Source organism: Centruroides sculpturatus, unplaced genomic scaffold (assembly GCF_000671375.1).
Source record: "Centruroides sculpturatus isolate CEXI.00-Female unplaced genomic scaffold, Cexi_2.0 scaffold730, whole genome shotgun sequence".
Lineage (NCBI taxonomy): Eukaryota > Metazoa > Arthropoda > Arachnida > Scorpiones > Buthidae > Centruroides > Centruroides sculpturatus.
This window is the reverse complement of record NW_019385577.1, coordinates 149,286-166,082: the sequence shown is the minus strand read 5'-3', so window position 1 is coordinate 166,082 and position 16,797 is coordinate 149,286. Positions and strand designations below refer to the sequence as shown.

At 26.6% G+C, this 16,797-nt stretch overlaps 1 protein-coding gene across 6 annotated transcripts in view; it reads right to left on the bottom strand.

Moving 5' to 3' along the window:
• LOC111640284 (Hermansky-Pudlak syndrome 5 protein homolog) overlaps window positions 1-16,797 on the bottom strand; it is a 94,060-nt gene that overhangs the window by 50,739 nt on the left and 26,524 nt on the right. For all 6 annotated transcript variants that reach the window (XM_023386289.1, XM_023386290.1, XM_023386292.1 and 3 more), the window contains 2 exons: window positions 6,001-6,149; window positions 3,847-3,957 (listed from right to left, as the gene is read on the bottom strand). In XM_023386289.1, the coding sequence (XP_023242057.1) occupies window positions 3,847-3,957; window positions 6,001-6,111 (222 nt within the window). In that variant the 5' untranslated portion in view covers window positions 6,112-6,149. The remainder of the gene's footprint in view (window positions 1-3,846; window positions 3,958-6,000; window positions 6,150-16,797) is intronic.

Sequence of the window (16,797 nt, the reverse complement as noted above, 5' to 3'; positions counted from 1 at the left end):
CTGTTATAATTGTATAACAATCTTGTGCTTTAAAGAAAGTGCTTCAGTACTTAATTCTTCTTTCAAAATTAAATAGTCTATTCCATTAAATATGGCTGATGAAAATTTATTAAAGAGTAGAAAAAAATTTTCTTCACAATTTGTTGAATTGTGAAAACAAATTTTTTTATATTCTTCAGTATACTTATAATATGTAAATTATTATGAATTATTTGTTTTAAATTTATGGTATTCTTACCAGAAGATGCTTTTTTAAACCAATTTGCATTTTTTTTACAAAGATGTAGCCTCAAATAAAAGGTGTTTGTTGGTTTGTCACATATTGTGTAATAATGAATTGTGAAAACAAATATTTTGTATTCTTGAATATATTTTTCATAAATAATTTATCATTTAACATAACATCATTCATGATTATGGTATCACATATGACATATTCATTATTATTATATTTCATATGGTAATCTTGATTATTAATCATTGTGATGTCAAAATAGTATAAAGTATGAAATCATTCAATTTTTTTCATAATACCTATGCTTATACATATACATTTATTAATGCATATGAAATCATAATATAGTGGAATCTGCTTATTGTGATCACTTTGAGATTTGTAATTTTTGAGAAAAATAATTGGTCGATAACATTAAACTGAGGATAAAAATTTTCATTATTGAACTCAATTTACTACAAACTGTACACTTAATATAGCATTTAACATTTACATATGCTACATTTCTTATAAAGATTGGTTTTGAAAACAACAAAATTTATTTGAAAACTTATCAAGTATTATCTGTCATTTATTTGCATTAATTAGCTCCTGAATATAATTCTCATAGTCATAATGCTTTTTGAAGTTTGTTGCTCTATATTGCACACTATGATGTAAAATTCATAGAGCTTCTATCTTGACATACTTCCCATACAGTGAATAGTGATATCTACATCTAACCAATTTTCAAATTTGTCTTAGACATACTGGCCTGAAATTCTTTTGCAAATTTCGGCTGTAAGGTCAGGTTCTTCAGAAGCAAGACTTTCAGCATTTATTTCAGAAAATTCACCATTTTGAACAAATTTGCTTCCAAAAGATTGCAAGCAAATGCAATACATTAAGAAAGGAAATCTTTTTTTTTTTTTTTTTTTGTAATTGTGCTTGATCAGATTAATCTTAAATTTCAAGTTCAGCTATAGCATGTCCATGAATTTGCCTGTGGTAATAAGTTTTTCAAGTTTGTACAATATCTTGGTCACATGGCTAAATCAACAATGTAGTACTTGGAGGTAAGATGATCATCTTGATGTTTTTTTAAATTAACAATAAAATGTGTGCAATGCATTTGTCTACTAACAAGATTATTTCTTGCTTTAATTCACAATCCCACTTAATTAACCAATTGTTGTAAATGACATTGATAATCCAAGCATTTGTACTAAAAAAGTAATCAATAAGCAAACTTTTTACAACTTTGAAGAAAGTAAAAATCCTGTGTTTTAATCACCAGAAGTTCTCACTTTTCACTTATCATTAACACAATTGTCATTCACTCTTTTGAAAATTTAAATCCTTTAGCAGTTTTCACTTTTAAACAAATAAGTATGTTCAGACATTCACGAAAATACAGTTCAGTTTCATTTGCATTATAAGTAACCTAGGATGAATATTCAGTAATAAATTTTGGTTATCTTATCTTTATGCGCTCATTAGCTGCTAACAAATCAGCACTTTTTCTTTACCATGAAGACATTTATACATGATATTCTTTTGGTTTTTTCCACCTGTTGAACCATCCATCAGTTGCAATGAAATCTCTGCTCATAGTTTTTGCTAATTCTGATTTTTTGATACATAACAGGTGCTTAAATTTTAATAACATTCTTTTCTTGAATGTTATTAAACAAAATTTTTATTAAAAATTGATTGATTCAACTTGCCTAATCCTCCTCAAATTGTTCTCTTCCAATCCATATTCTCATTAGGAAGTGAATTTTTATGTTTGATATATTTTTCAGGATTTTACAGAGAGTAGTTGTGAAATTTTTAAATTTACAGCTACACTACATTGACTCATTTTGGGCAATTTATCATAGCCCTCTAAAATTCAGTGCCTTTCTTGGAGAGACAAATCTCTATACTTTTGCTTAGTTTCTGCCATGATCCAAAGGGGTTTTCTTTTATAAAGCACTTTATACAGTCTTCTTAACTCAACAGATCACAAAACTAACTAGAGAAATCATAACAGGAATATTTATTCCCAAGGGTGCACTTCAGGAAAAAATCTACAGTACGTGTATTTTCTAGTGATGTAATGAATATTCGGTTACTATTCGGTATTTGGCCAAATACTGAATATTTAATCACTATTCGGCCAAATACCGAATACCTAAAAACAGGAGTAAGAAATAACAAAAACACAGTAAATTAATCATTTTGGTATTTAGATTTAATGTTATTGGGTTAGTGTTGTTTGTTTATATTTATTTATAACTTGTAACATGCACAAAATAAAAAAGAAAATAATATTAGTCACATGTATTCACAATTTATAATTACAAAGATCAGCACACGTACACGTCTATCGTTGGAGAATCCTCGCACATCTGAGGGTCTGACCCTGCCTATCCTTCTTTTTAAGCGCTCGTCTTTGCTCTTCCCTTTCTCTTTCCTCTATCGCTCTAGTCCACGTATGCCTATGCATACATCATAATATGCGCTCACGATACTTTCGATTCGTCACTTTTCCGTCATAGATTTCCAATCTTACAATTACATGACTCATAGCCTGGTGATAACGGAGAAAACACACACATAGAACGTCGGAATAAGTCACAGTTATGATTTCACAAATTCGAGACAGCTTGGTAGCCCGAACGGCCCCAGGCTTTTGCCCGTGCATGCTAAGTGACTTTCATTACAAGCATTTAGCTTTCCGAAGTCTATAACAACAATTGTTTGGCATTGACGGCCGCGAATTTCGCACCAATAAGATGCCTCCACTTGTTTGATTATGTTATCAACTTAATTTCGTATTTATTTTCAATTTTCACAGGGCTGTTTTTACAGAATAACACATCAAAACGATAAATATCATGTACTACAACAGATTTTTATTTGAATAAAACTAATTCTGTTTTCTGAAATGTAAATTTTTGCACCTATTTCTGCATCTTTTTGGCCTTTTTTTCTGCACCTTTTTCACACCTAAAAATCCAGCCGTTAGATATTTGTATACTTAATATAAATAAAATAATTGTAAATTCAATTATAGTTCAATTTTCATAACCAATATCATCAACTTTACAAAGTTAACTTTATTCATTTTAATTAAAACAATTACTATATTTTATGGCACATAAGATGTAACCTTAGTCTATTAAAAATCACCCTGCATCTTATATGTGAAGTTGTGGTCTCTCATAGACTAATGAATTCCTCAAATTAGTTGTACCAGTATTTGTGGTTACTGAGAATTTTAATTGTAAGATGCTTTTTGCTATAGCTATGCAACTTTTGTATGTTATATTTTAATGGTGAGTTTTAATTGTAAATGACTTATTTTAAACTCCTCCTTATCCCCAATAAATTAAAGTGTGCATTCTAATTTTACTTTTTTAAAGACGAATACAGTAAACTAATTTTGGGATAAAGTACCAAAAGCAAGAGATGGCTTAAAACACTAAATAGGGATGCCTCTTATATGCAAAAATTACGGTACTTTTAAAAGTATACACTGACAGTATAAAAGTATAAATTAAAAATTTAAGTTATTTTAATAAATTATCATAAAAATAAGTTATCAAATATAAATTTAATGTATCAAGTTTTAAAAATCAAATTACCTTGCTGGGTACTGTATTTAAATAAGTTAATGTATCTCTTAGAAACACAAATAAATCTCCACTGGACGAACCCAAAACTAAATAACGACGAGAGATGTCGAAACATGTGTACTATAAAATGTGATTAAATTGTTGTTAATAATAGTTATAAATTAATGCACATAGTTTTTAAATTCAAGTATAGGTTGAATATCTCCAATCCAAAATTCTGAAATCTATAAACTTCCTTTCACACCAAAGAGCCATTTAGAATAAAACTATGACGCATTGTCCATGCCATGAAAGATGATGCACTAGCATGCAAAGTAATTCAATAAACTGTCACACATTGTCATTGTTGTGTCTGTGACTACTTATTACTTGTTGGGTGGTTTATATCATTAAATATGTTAAAAAAGTCTGATAATAATTCTCTTAAAATCTCCTATATCAATTATTCCAAAATACAAAACATCATTCATCCTAAGCATTTCAGATTAGGGATATTCAATCTGTAATAGCTTAAAATAATTCTGTACATAAAATAAAGAACAACAACAGGATTTTTAAAATATTTGATAAGGCTAAATTTAATCATATTTAAATATGTTTTCTAAAAAACTAAGTAGAATAAAAAATAACAATTAAGTTATCAAATATCTGGGTAAGTTAAGAATCTTCTTTACAATTTACATTTAAAAACATAATTATGATAATAAAAAACTTTTATTATCATAATTAACATTCTATTAGTAAAATTTTTTACTAATAGAATGTTAACAATAAACAATAACTTAATTTTAACTTATATTAACTTACTTATACACTTGATATCAAAAATTAATCTTATTTAATGTAAAAGAACATTAGCTGGTAATTAGCTTGCAATATTTATCTTACAATAACCTTGTAAATCAGCAGACAAACATTTTAATTTACCAAAGCAAAAATTTTCAGCTTTTTTAAAAAGCCATCATCAGGCTCTTATAAATATAACAGTTTTTAAATTAATGGAATATCAAACAATTTAGAGGATGTCTTTTTAATAAAGCTGAAACATTTACTTTGGTATAAATTAAAGTGTTTTAGTCTTTTGATTTACAAGGTTATTGTGTAAGTTAGTATTAGTATTTAATTAGTTTTGTTAGTGATTATTTATCTCATTAAAAATTTGTATTTTTAAATATTACATTATTGTTATTTTGTTTATCAGTTACGGATGCTAATTTTAATTGATTAAGAACAAAAATGCCTATAATCAAAATCCAAGAAATTACCAAATTTGAGAAAAATTATATAACAGAAAAATCAAGATATTTCAAGTTAAATTTAATTTTCACAACTGATACTTATTTAATTAAAAACATTTTAAATTTTAATACACTATTATATCAGTACAAAATAATTATTAAATACATAACGTAATTTTCATATTCAAGTTATTACTAGATTGCAAATTTCGAAAGATAATATTTTGTTAGATAAATTCTGAAATGAACAAATATTTTTGAATATAAAATTACTGAGATGAAAGAATACTGCAATAGCAAATTTTTAAAATTAGTAATATTTATTCATTTATATTGATATTTAAAAGATAAATTTCATTAAATCTAATTTTATTAACATATCTACAAATATAATTTATTACTTTAATTTTTATTTTTAATTTTCTCCACAGCTTCTTTTACACTCCATTACTATTTGCATCACATTGAGGAAAATAACAAACCCACTATATTAGGGAAAATAAATCTATAAAAATAAATTCATACAGAAATTTTTTCTATAATGCATTTAAAACAATTATTTATAATTTTGTGTGTCTAAAATTTTATACTGCCAAATAATACTATGGAATGTAATTTTCCAGAAATAATTTAATTATTTAAACATATATTAGCAGATATTTTCAAACAGATCTGAAATGCAGTATATATCAGTCTCTCAGATTTCAACATATACAGTATTATTTTAAAGTGTATAAAGTACACACTTTTTAAAAAAATGGTAAGCTTGAAATAATAAAATTGAAAACTAATTAACTAAACTAAACTGATTTATTAATTTAGCAAGCAAGAAATATATAGAGCTCAAAAAGCTATCAAATTTTCTTAATTGTATATAACTGTACAAAACTTAAACAATTTAAAACTAATCAATTTTAAATCATACTTTTATCCTTGAAGATGATTTAATTGGAGAATAAATGTCTTCCAGTATATCTAGTTCTAACAATATATAGGAAGGACCTGTTACAGATGTCTGTTCTTCGCTGACTGCCATGTTATTATCCACAGCAGCATAATGTATTTCTAATCATCCTAAAAAACAAATGAATAAAACATTATAAATNTTTCTAACATTTACTTTCATATAACACTGAACAGAAATTTATGCTATTTGGAAACTGCATCTACTACACTATAGTAAAAAAATAATCATTTTCAAGAATTTTATTTTAAATTTAAAGCAAAACTTGTTTTACATAATTGAATTCCTTGTATAATTTAAATGTTCTGTTGTTCATTATTACATTGTAACAGTTTAGAATATAGATATATTGTTATTTCTGAATTTAACAATAAAAATAAAATCAATTCCATATGAAGACTTCAATAATTGTGCTATACAATTTTTGGTTTCTTTGAATATGGTTGCCTTCCTAGTTAATTTTTTAAGTCTTTGTATTAATAACATATCGTAACTAAATTGTTCCTTTATAAGAACTTGTAGATCTGATACAAGAACACACTTTCTCAATATAAACAAGTCTTATCATAAGGGATAACATAAAACATCTTAAGCTTAAAATGTATTTTGAAGAAAGATAAGCTTATTATTATTTATTGGAGAATCAACAAATGTGTACATAATACTACATATCATTCACAAGTAGAAGCATCTTTGTCTTTTGCACCTGCTCAACATACAAACGATAATAAGACATCCCATCACATTTCTTCATATCAAGATGACTTTCTGATGTAAAAAAAAGTAAAATTATTTTAGAGCCACATTTTGACATTGTGGAAAAATTGTTGAAGTTATATATAACAGCCATAATCCTTAACATCAGTTGAAAAGATTTTTAATGCAATCCTGAAATTATAAGCAAAATGACATCTAAAAGAAATATAAAGAAATTACAGTACATCTATAACCAACATAACACAATGTGCATCACAGTAAATATTCTCTAATATTAAAAATTATCTACAGTTTCTAATATTTATTTTAATATATTTTCTTTGCCTGAATAAGGAATGAAAAGAAACACAGTATAGAATCCTGATTATCTGAGGTATTGTGGACTGATATCACCTAAGGTAACTGAAAACACAAATAAAAACAAATATCCACAACTATTTTGAATTGAAAATTACCATATAAATCTTTTATATTTGTATCACTTTAGGAGCCTCCTGTTATACCTTAGTGAATTTAATTATATAACAACTATAATTTTTACATATTCTATACTAATATTATAAAGATGTAAAGTTTGTAAGTTTGGATGCAGGAGGTAATCTTCGAAACTACTCATCTGATTTCAAAAATTCTTTCACCAATATTTAGAATGGACCTTCAGGGTGGACATAGGCTTTATATTATTTCATTAAACATTCATATAAATTAAAAAATATCATCTAGGTAAGCATTATATTTTTGGTGTCATCGGGTGGCGAAGGGAAGACATTTATGTATATGAGATAGGTAACCATATGGCACAGTCGCGTGGTCAGTGAGATACGCAGTGCATGTGTCTGAACTTGTAGTATATAAAGTTGACACGGGGAATGCATGCACATAAGTTTGGATGGCTTGTGAGCGCTAAGATTGGCTTTTCTTTACCTCTAGACTTATTACACCACCATGGCGCTCACAAGCCATTCAGAAGACTAGACAAGAAGCGTATCATAGTACACATAAGTTTGCTTTATTCGAACTCTTAGTCTTAATGCTTGAATTTATATTTACAAATGATTCAAGAAGATCCAACTTATTTTTCAAATTTAGTAAACTAGAAGAAGAACCCAGAAGGGGTTACAAAAACATTTGTTATTTATCACTTAGTGGTACTATGCACTGGTTAGTGGTTGCTGTGAATATTAATTATCATTATCCCAGTGTGGTAGCAGGTATCTAAAAATTTTCTAATTAGTCTCGGAAGAGGGGGACCTAATTCTTGCTCTCAGTTAAAATGGGTAAGATTGGCCATAATCTAATGATCTTAATCTTTGCTATTGTTTTTGTTCAAGCAACACCAGACTCATCTGTTAGTTTATTATACAGTTAATGTGTACAATAATTTTATGAATGAAAACACGTATTATTTTTGTAGATACATTTTAATATAAACTGATTTGTCTCCCCTTAAAATTAAATAATGAAAGGTAATAGAAACAAATTATTTTGTAATACATGTTATCATTGTAAACTTTTTATGAATTGCAGTATAAGAGAACTAGAGTATTTATTTGTAAGTTTGCCTCAGATAATGAGGAATCTTGGTTAAGTATGGTTCTTACTATATACAAAATTAGAGTGGAGTTTTTAAAGAAAAAGGTAGCTATAAATTACATTATTTTTCAATACAAATCTTATTCAAAATAATTTGCTTTACATTATTTGAGTTTTCATATGATATAGGACATCTCAATTTCTAACATTTACTTTCATATAACACTGAACAGAAATTTATGCTATTTGGAAACTGCATCTACTACACTATAGTAAAAAAATAATCATTTTCAAGAATTTTATTTTAAATTTAAAGCAAAACTTGTTTTACATAATTGAATTCCTTGTATAATTTAAATTTTCTGTTGTTCATTATTACATTGTAACAGTTTAGAATATAGATATATTGTTATTTCTGAATTTTGACTTATAGAGAAGTTATTACATCCCAAAAGACTGTTCAGAATCTTAAATTTATTATATAAGTAAATACTTTAAGTCATTCATTTTACAATACAATAAATCTGACTTACGGAACCTGTAACCGATGCGTATCACTTTTTCTTTCAACAACCAAACGTTTTCATAACCCCTTCTGGGTTCTTCATCAGGATAACAGCTGGATCGAATAGCAAACAACGAATTCAAGAAGTTTGAATAAATCCGAACTTCTTAGAGTTTGAATTGTTCCATTCGCTTAATCAGTCATGAGATATAATTGAAACTGTTCTAATTCGACGGTCGATGTTCAAATATCTCGTGTCTGATTAAGCGAATGGAACGATTCAAACTCTAAGAAGTTCAGATTTATTCAAACTTCTTGAATTCGTTGTTTGCTATTCGATCCAGCTGTTATCCTGATGAAGAACCCAGAAGGGGTTATGAAAATGTTTGGTTGTTGAAAGCAAAAGTGATATGCATCGGTTACAGGTTCCGTAAGTCAGATTTATTGTATTGTATACAACCCGATGTGCAGTTGATAATATATCATTCATTTTACTTTCTTTTTTCTATTTAATTCAAGATACTTCATGTCATTGTACCAAATGAACTTATGAAATTCATTCTAAAATAATTGGTAACATTTCTAATTATTGATTATTTATACTTATAACACAAACATATTATTGGATTCACTATTTGCATATGTTTAAAGTAAATAGAAAATAACAGAAAAATTTCTTTCTAAAAATCAATTGTTGACTATTAATAATATTTAATAGTTAGATTGATTTTTTAAAGGAATAATTCAAAAACATCTATAAAAAAAAGACCATTCAAAATAGATCTCCAAATTGAATTTGGAGATCTATTTTGAAATTAAGCCATTAGGTGAAAAATTCATCATCATAATTATATCTTAAGATTGTTATATATATATATATATATATATAATAATAATAATAATAATAATAATATTGTTATGGCTAAAGTGTACAAGTGTATGTTACTGGCCAAACCCGATTTCAGGCCAAACTAGTTTATCCTACGCGTGTCAGGATATACTATTTTAACCTAGGATAATCTAGTTTGGCCTAAATACTTTAGGCTTAACTAGTTTGTCCTAGGCTGAATTGATTTAGAATTATTATTTAAGTCAGGCCTGGCCAACCCAAATTGTTTTGCGGGCCACTTTGATCAAGCATAACATTACAATGACTACAATTTAGACAAACATGCTTTTAAAAAAGTAAAACAAATACAAAATGAATAAGAGTCATTGTTATACCAAGAGTTTGTACTCACACTTGCATATTATAACAATGACACATGCAAATTTTCATTTATTTAATTGTTTTGGTATACACAAAACAGAAAACGAAAGTTTTAATAGATATATAATATCGCTTAGCGTGCCACACAATTTAATGTGACAGGCCGCGGGTTGACCAGGCCTGATTTAAGTATATTAATGGTTAAAATAAAATTAAAAGGCAATCAATTAGATGAACAATATTTATTCAAACATAGTCTACTCAATTATAAAAAATGGTATTGATTAGAAGTGACACAGCACTTGTACAAAACTATGAAATAAAAATAAGCTAATCAGTACTTATCAGTTTGTATTTTTTTTTTTATTAAGCCATGCATTTTTAAAGGTAATTAACTTTCGAAAATATTTTCAAAAATTCAAACGCAATAATAAAAATAACTTTTAAAGTCAAACTAAAATAAAAAATGAACTTGTTTGTGTTTCTTAGTGTAACATATAAAATATTTAATCTTTTATTTATTTTTACAGAGTGGGTTAAAGTGTACCTAGGTAACCCCAATGGCGGTACTTCAAACTTTTCGTGCAATAACTAGTGACAGGCTGCTCATTGTTAACGTCACTAGTTATTGATTCACGGTAGTTCTTGAACAAAAGAAACACAAGGAAACGTCTACTAAAAATGTAGTTAACCTAACCAAACCAACCTAACCGAAGCGCCGCCATTGGGGTTACCTAGGTACACTTTAACCACCGGGTGTACTGTGGTGGCATTTCGAATTACACAAAATAATTTTTTTTTTTACACTGGCACCTATTTGTAGTACATAAATCAGTTCAGCCTAAGTCAAACTAGTTAAGCCTAAAGTATTTAGGCCAAACTAGATTATCCTAGGCTAAACTAGTATATCCTGACATGCATAGGATAAACTGGTTTGGCCTGAAATTGGGTTTGGCCAGTAACATATATATATTTAAAATTTTTTTTAATGTAACCTTTCAAATCTTGTGTGTGTTTATGTAAAAAGTTAAGAAGGCCAAAAATCAAAAATCAATTCATTAATATTAACATATAACAATCTTTCAAAACTAAAATACTACTTTCTTCAATAGTTTTTAAAATAACTATACAATTAATAGTCTATCAATTAAGAATTATTTGTAACATACTGAGAATAACATGAAATGAGAGTAGTCAAATACTAACAAACATTTTTTTGATGTTAAAATGGAAAATCAATTATCTTACTTCTTTAAATACTTAAGAAAGTACTTAAGTTTTCTGTTCCTTCAATAAGAATGATGAAAAAGATGAAAAATTAGATTTGTAAAGGAACACTTATTATAGAATAATACTTCACTTTAAAAAAATGTACAAATTCCAACTAAAGGTCAGAGTATTGTTTAAATCGATTAAAAAATTTTTTTATTAAGGATTTGATAAGATAAGATGATATATGATAAGAAACAGTGAACTATTTAATAGAAGATTTAAAGAAATTAAAATTTAAAAAATTCTTAAATGTAACAACATAAATGCCTTAGATTTGATGAAAATTAATTAATAAAGATAAAAAATTTTGATTACTGCAAAGAAAGAAAATTATCTTCGATGCATGACTAACAAAGATTTAACACATTACAGGAAAAATAATTTTGAAGCTTGAACAAGAAAGAAATTAAGAGCATCTAAAACAGTTATTTCAGAATATTTCTTGACACCCTGATATCTAATAAATAGTCTACAAATCTCTCTACTAGTAAGTAAGTACAAGGGCGTTTTATTTTGATGAAACGCATATTAACATCTCATATAATAATTTTTTAACAATATTAGTATTTACCATTTATTAATCAATATATTTATATTAATATTTTGTCATAATTATTATTTAATTAGTTGTTTGACGTAGTTATATATCTTATAAATCGTGTTAACATCAGCTCTATCTAATGTCTTGTACATTTCCTGCTCATTAGATAAACCAAATTGTTGCACTCAATTATTATTATTATTTTTATATTTATTTATTCATATTACTTAGAATTATTTATTTTATTTCTCTATTTCATCTTCTGAATTTCAAATTAAAGTCCATCTTCGCAACATCATTTATTATATAATTTGCACTATTTTGCATATAGAATGAGTAATTTTGAAATATTAGTAAATTACAGTTTATTCTTGTACTTTGAATTTTGAACTCCTTATTTTTGGATCAGTTTACAGACCTGCTTCAAAGCTGTAAATTGGCCAAAAATGTTTTGTCTGTGATCAAATTTATTGCTGGAAAAGTACAAATGGTGGTTTTTTTTAAATTTATTGTCAAATTGCGGGTTATTAAAAATGAGTTTTTTGAGTTGGCTACTTTTCAGATACTTTTTTAAAAAATTTTGGCTACAAAAGCTAAAAACATCTGGCCCAGTGTCATACTCCAGACAAAAAATTGGCACTTAAGTAGTTTGAGTTTGACTCTCCTGGTCTAGAGGTTTATGTGATCAAATCTTTTATAGGCATTTTTACCTCAACTTCAGGTGATTTAAATAAAATTCAATTAAAAAAGAAGAGTCCTAAAAACATTCCAGAAATATTTTTAAAGGCTCTTCTTTGTTCTTAATTTTAATTTAAGTTTTTTGAGATAATTTGAAAGTGAGATATAATGTTTCATAGAACATTTAATCTTGTATAAACCTCCAGAATTCTAAACATTTTGTATTTTGTTACCACTTGTTTTACAATGGAGTCACATGCTACTAAAAAATAACTCAAACACTAAAAATAAAAAATTATAAATATTACTTTTAATACACTATTCTTAAAATATAAAATAAATATTTTACCAAATTTTTAATACAAATTTTCAGTCGACATTTCTTCTTTATTCTGTTTGGACCACCAAAACGAGGTTTATCCTATTAATATAATTTAAAATTGTATAATTAATTTATACCAATTCCAGAATAATAATGTTTACATTATTTAATAAATTATTTTCAAATCATATACAGATATGTCCTTAATATCAATATAAAAAATATGTAAATATTTCAAAACTTTTGTATAATTTTTTACTTACTCGACAATGACTACATTCTCCACAATCACTTTCTCTTAAACATGCTTCACATTTTCCACAATTTATTACCTTTGGTCGAACTTTCTTCGGTGGTTCATTGTTAGTTTTCTACCATCAGAAATAAGAAATTTATATAATTTTTTGCATGCTAAATCAAAATCTTCAAAAATGTATTTTTACATAAAAAAAGTAAAATACTTTTTACTTCTTGACTCAAATTTAATCTTACTTTTTTAAAGAAAATTTCAGTATGATAATCAACGAAATTTGTTTCAAAATTTAAATTTTGACATTTATGAAATTATTTTTACTGTTAAACATTTCATAAATTTCTAAGGTACCAATATGAACTTTTAAACAATAAATTTTACAAAATTTAAATTTTATGAGATAATAAAGCATCATTTTGTACTCATTGTTAAAACTAAAAAATTTCAATAGTTAATATTTATTTTAAATCTTATATTTTATTATATTGAAACTGTATCTAGAATATCAATTTCAATATAATGCAGGTGAGAAATATTAACATTTTCACAAATGGCAAACACATATTAGAGTATCACAATATGATAAAATTTGATTAGTAATTTGAGAAAAATGTTAATATTTTAAGATGTAATCATCTTAAAACTTAAAATGTTAAATTAAAACACAACCATAATTAGTTTTATCCACCAGTTTAATTGAAATCAATATAAATCAATTTATGTAATAAAGGTAAGTGTACAATGTGCATGCCGCTAAAACTCAAAAACGAGTCCCAGTACGATCAAGGGAGTTATATGGTGTGGTAGCCATCTATCCCCCATCCATGAAAAATATTCCCGTTTTTACTTGAAGGGCATACTGCTGAAGATATAAGAGCTAGAAGTTTTGCCCTCTAGAAATTTTTAGAACAATCCAGAACATTCAAGAGCATTCCACAACATTCCAAAATGTTCCAGGATGTTCAGGAACATCCCAAATCATTGTGGAACATTCCAGAACACTCTTGAATGTTGTGGAATGTTCTGGAACATTGTGGACCATTTGAAGCCTTTTTGTATGGGTGGGACTACCCATTGGTGGGGGTATATAAGTAAGTAAGTAATCTTTATTTATTGGCGTAGAAGGCTTTTGCCTGTTACAAGGGCGTTTTATTTTGATAAAACGCATATTAACATTTCATATAATAATTATTTAACAATATTAGTATTTACCATTTATTAATCAATATATTTATATTAATATTTTGTCATAATTATTATTTAACTAGTTGTTTGACGTAGTTATATATCTTATAAATCGTGTTAACATCAGCTCTATCTAATGTCTTGTACATTTCCTGCTCATTAATACATTTAGTCAGTGGCTCAATCTGGAGCCTTTGTAGTTTATCTTTTTCGTCACAATTTTCACATAAAATATGAATTTTAGATAAATTTTTGGTACAATTTGGACATTTAGATTGGGTATAATCTATATATTTGTCATTTATAATTATTCCATTTTTATTTAACCTAATCTGCATAAAAAACTTTTTAATATTGAAAGCTATATTTGTCAATATATAGTTGTTATTTACTGGATAAATTAGAATTGTTGTATACCAGCTTGTATTTTCTCGTTTTTGTATATCTTCAACGTCTTGGATAATAGAGTATTCCATAACTCTGTGTATTATTTCTTTACTATACTGCTCCATATCATACGTACGATCCATAAACAGTTTAATAGAAAATCCACATTCATTTACTATCTTCGATAATTGAATTATCCAACTTCGTCTTAAGTCCGTTTCCCTTGACTTGTGATATAGTAAGAACAGCAATTTTGTTGTTATATCTTCAGCCTTAATAATTTTGAGTAAAAACTTTAAATATCTTTTTATTAGTATAGTATTTATTCTGAATCTATTTGTTTCTAATCTTAAGGCACTACCCGGGATATTATATTCTAGCTGGAATATCTTACGTATGAATATATTCTGTATTTTCTCAAAGTCATTAAATTTTTCCATGCTCCAAAATCTCTCTACTACAAAATTCTTGTTGATTCTACCAATGAAACTGAAACATAATAACTGTATTGAAGGATATGAAGCAGAGTGTCACTTTTTAACAGACTTATCGTACAGAAAACTTGGAGATGACAGGAATAAAACTAGACTTTATTGGTATAACTGTTAAAAATGCATTTTTGTAACAGTTATACCAATAAAGTCTAGTTTTATTCCTGTCATCTCCAAGTCTTCTATATGATAAGTCTGTTAAAAAGTGACACTATGCTTCAAATCCTTCAATATTGATATTAAACAGAACAAGNACTTTTTAATGTTGAAAGCTATATTTGTCAATATATAGTTGTTATTTACTGGATAAATTAGAATTGTTGTATACCAGCTTGTATTTTCTCGTTTTTGTATATCTTCAACGTCTTGGATAATAGAGTATTCCATAACTCTGTGTATTATTTCTTTACTATACTGCTCCATATCATACGTACGATCCATAAACAGTTTAATAGAAAATCCACATTCATTTACTATCTTCGATAATTGAATTATCCAACTTCGTCTTAAGTCCGTTTCCCTTGACTTGTGATATAGTAAGAACAGCAATTTTGTTGTTATATCTTCAGCCTTAATAATTTTGAGTAAAAACTTTAAATATCTTTTTATTAGTATAGTATTTATTCTGAATCTATTTGTTTCTAATCTTAAGGCACTACCCGGGATATTATATTCTAGCTGGAATATCTTACGTATGAATATATTCTGTATTTTCTCAAAGTCATTAAATTTTTCCATGCTCCAAAATCTCTCTACTACAAAATTCTTGTTGATTCTACCAATGAAACTGAAACATAATAACTGTATTGAAGGATATGAAGCAGAGTGTCACTTTTTAACAGACTTATCGTACAGAAAACTTGGAGATGACAGGAATAAAACTAGACTTTATTGGTATAACTGTTAAAAATGCATTTTTGTAACAGTTATACCAATAAAGTCTAGTTTTATTCCTGTCATCTCCAAGTCTTCTATATGATAAGTCTGTTAAAAAGTGACACTATGCTTCAAATCCTTCAATATTGATATTAAACAGAACAAGATACTTAAATATCAATAATAACTAATAACTGTATATTTAATTCATTTGATGTATTTGTACTAATGTATGAATAATAATGTTTTAAAAATTTGTTTTTAAAAAAACAACAATCATATAGAAATTTTTTTCTACTTAAACTAAATGCAATACATTTTAGTTTATGCAAACTGATTAGATTTTAGATAAAATATTAAATAAAATGCTATAAATATAAAAAAAAATAACCTTTTTCTCTTTCCAGCAAAATGTTTAATAATGGAACAAATGTTTTCGGCCTGATTTATAGGTCTACTGTCAACCCTAATATAAAAACATTCTATTTTGGAATTTACATAGAGTTAACAGTAAATCTAGATAGGTCTATAAATCATGCTAAAGATGTTTGTTTATTCCATTAATAAAAATGTTGCTGGAAAGAGGAAAAGGATGTTTTGATATTTACAACTGATTCCAGTTTTGTTTTACAGTTTTTTATAAAATGCTACTGTTTGATGCGAGTTAATAATCTGAAAACTTTCAATTCTTTTTTTTAATATTACTTGATAACAGATCAAATTGAGAGATTGATAAAAATAATTTTTAAAAAATGATATGAGTAAAATGGCAATAATTTTAATAATAA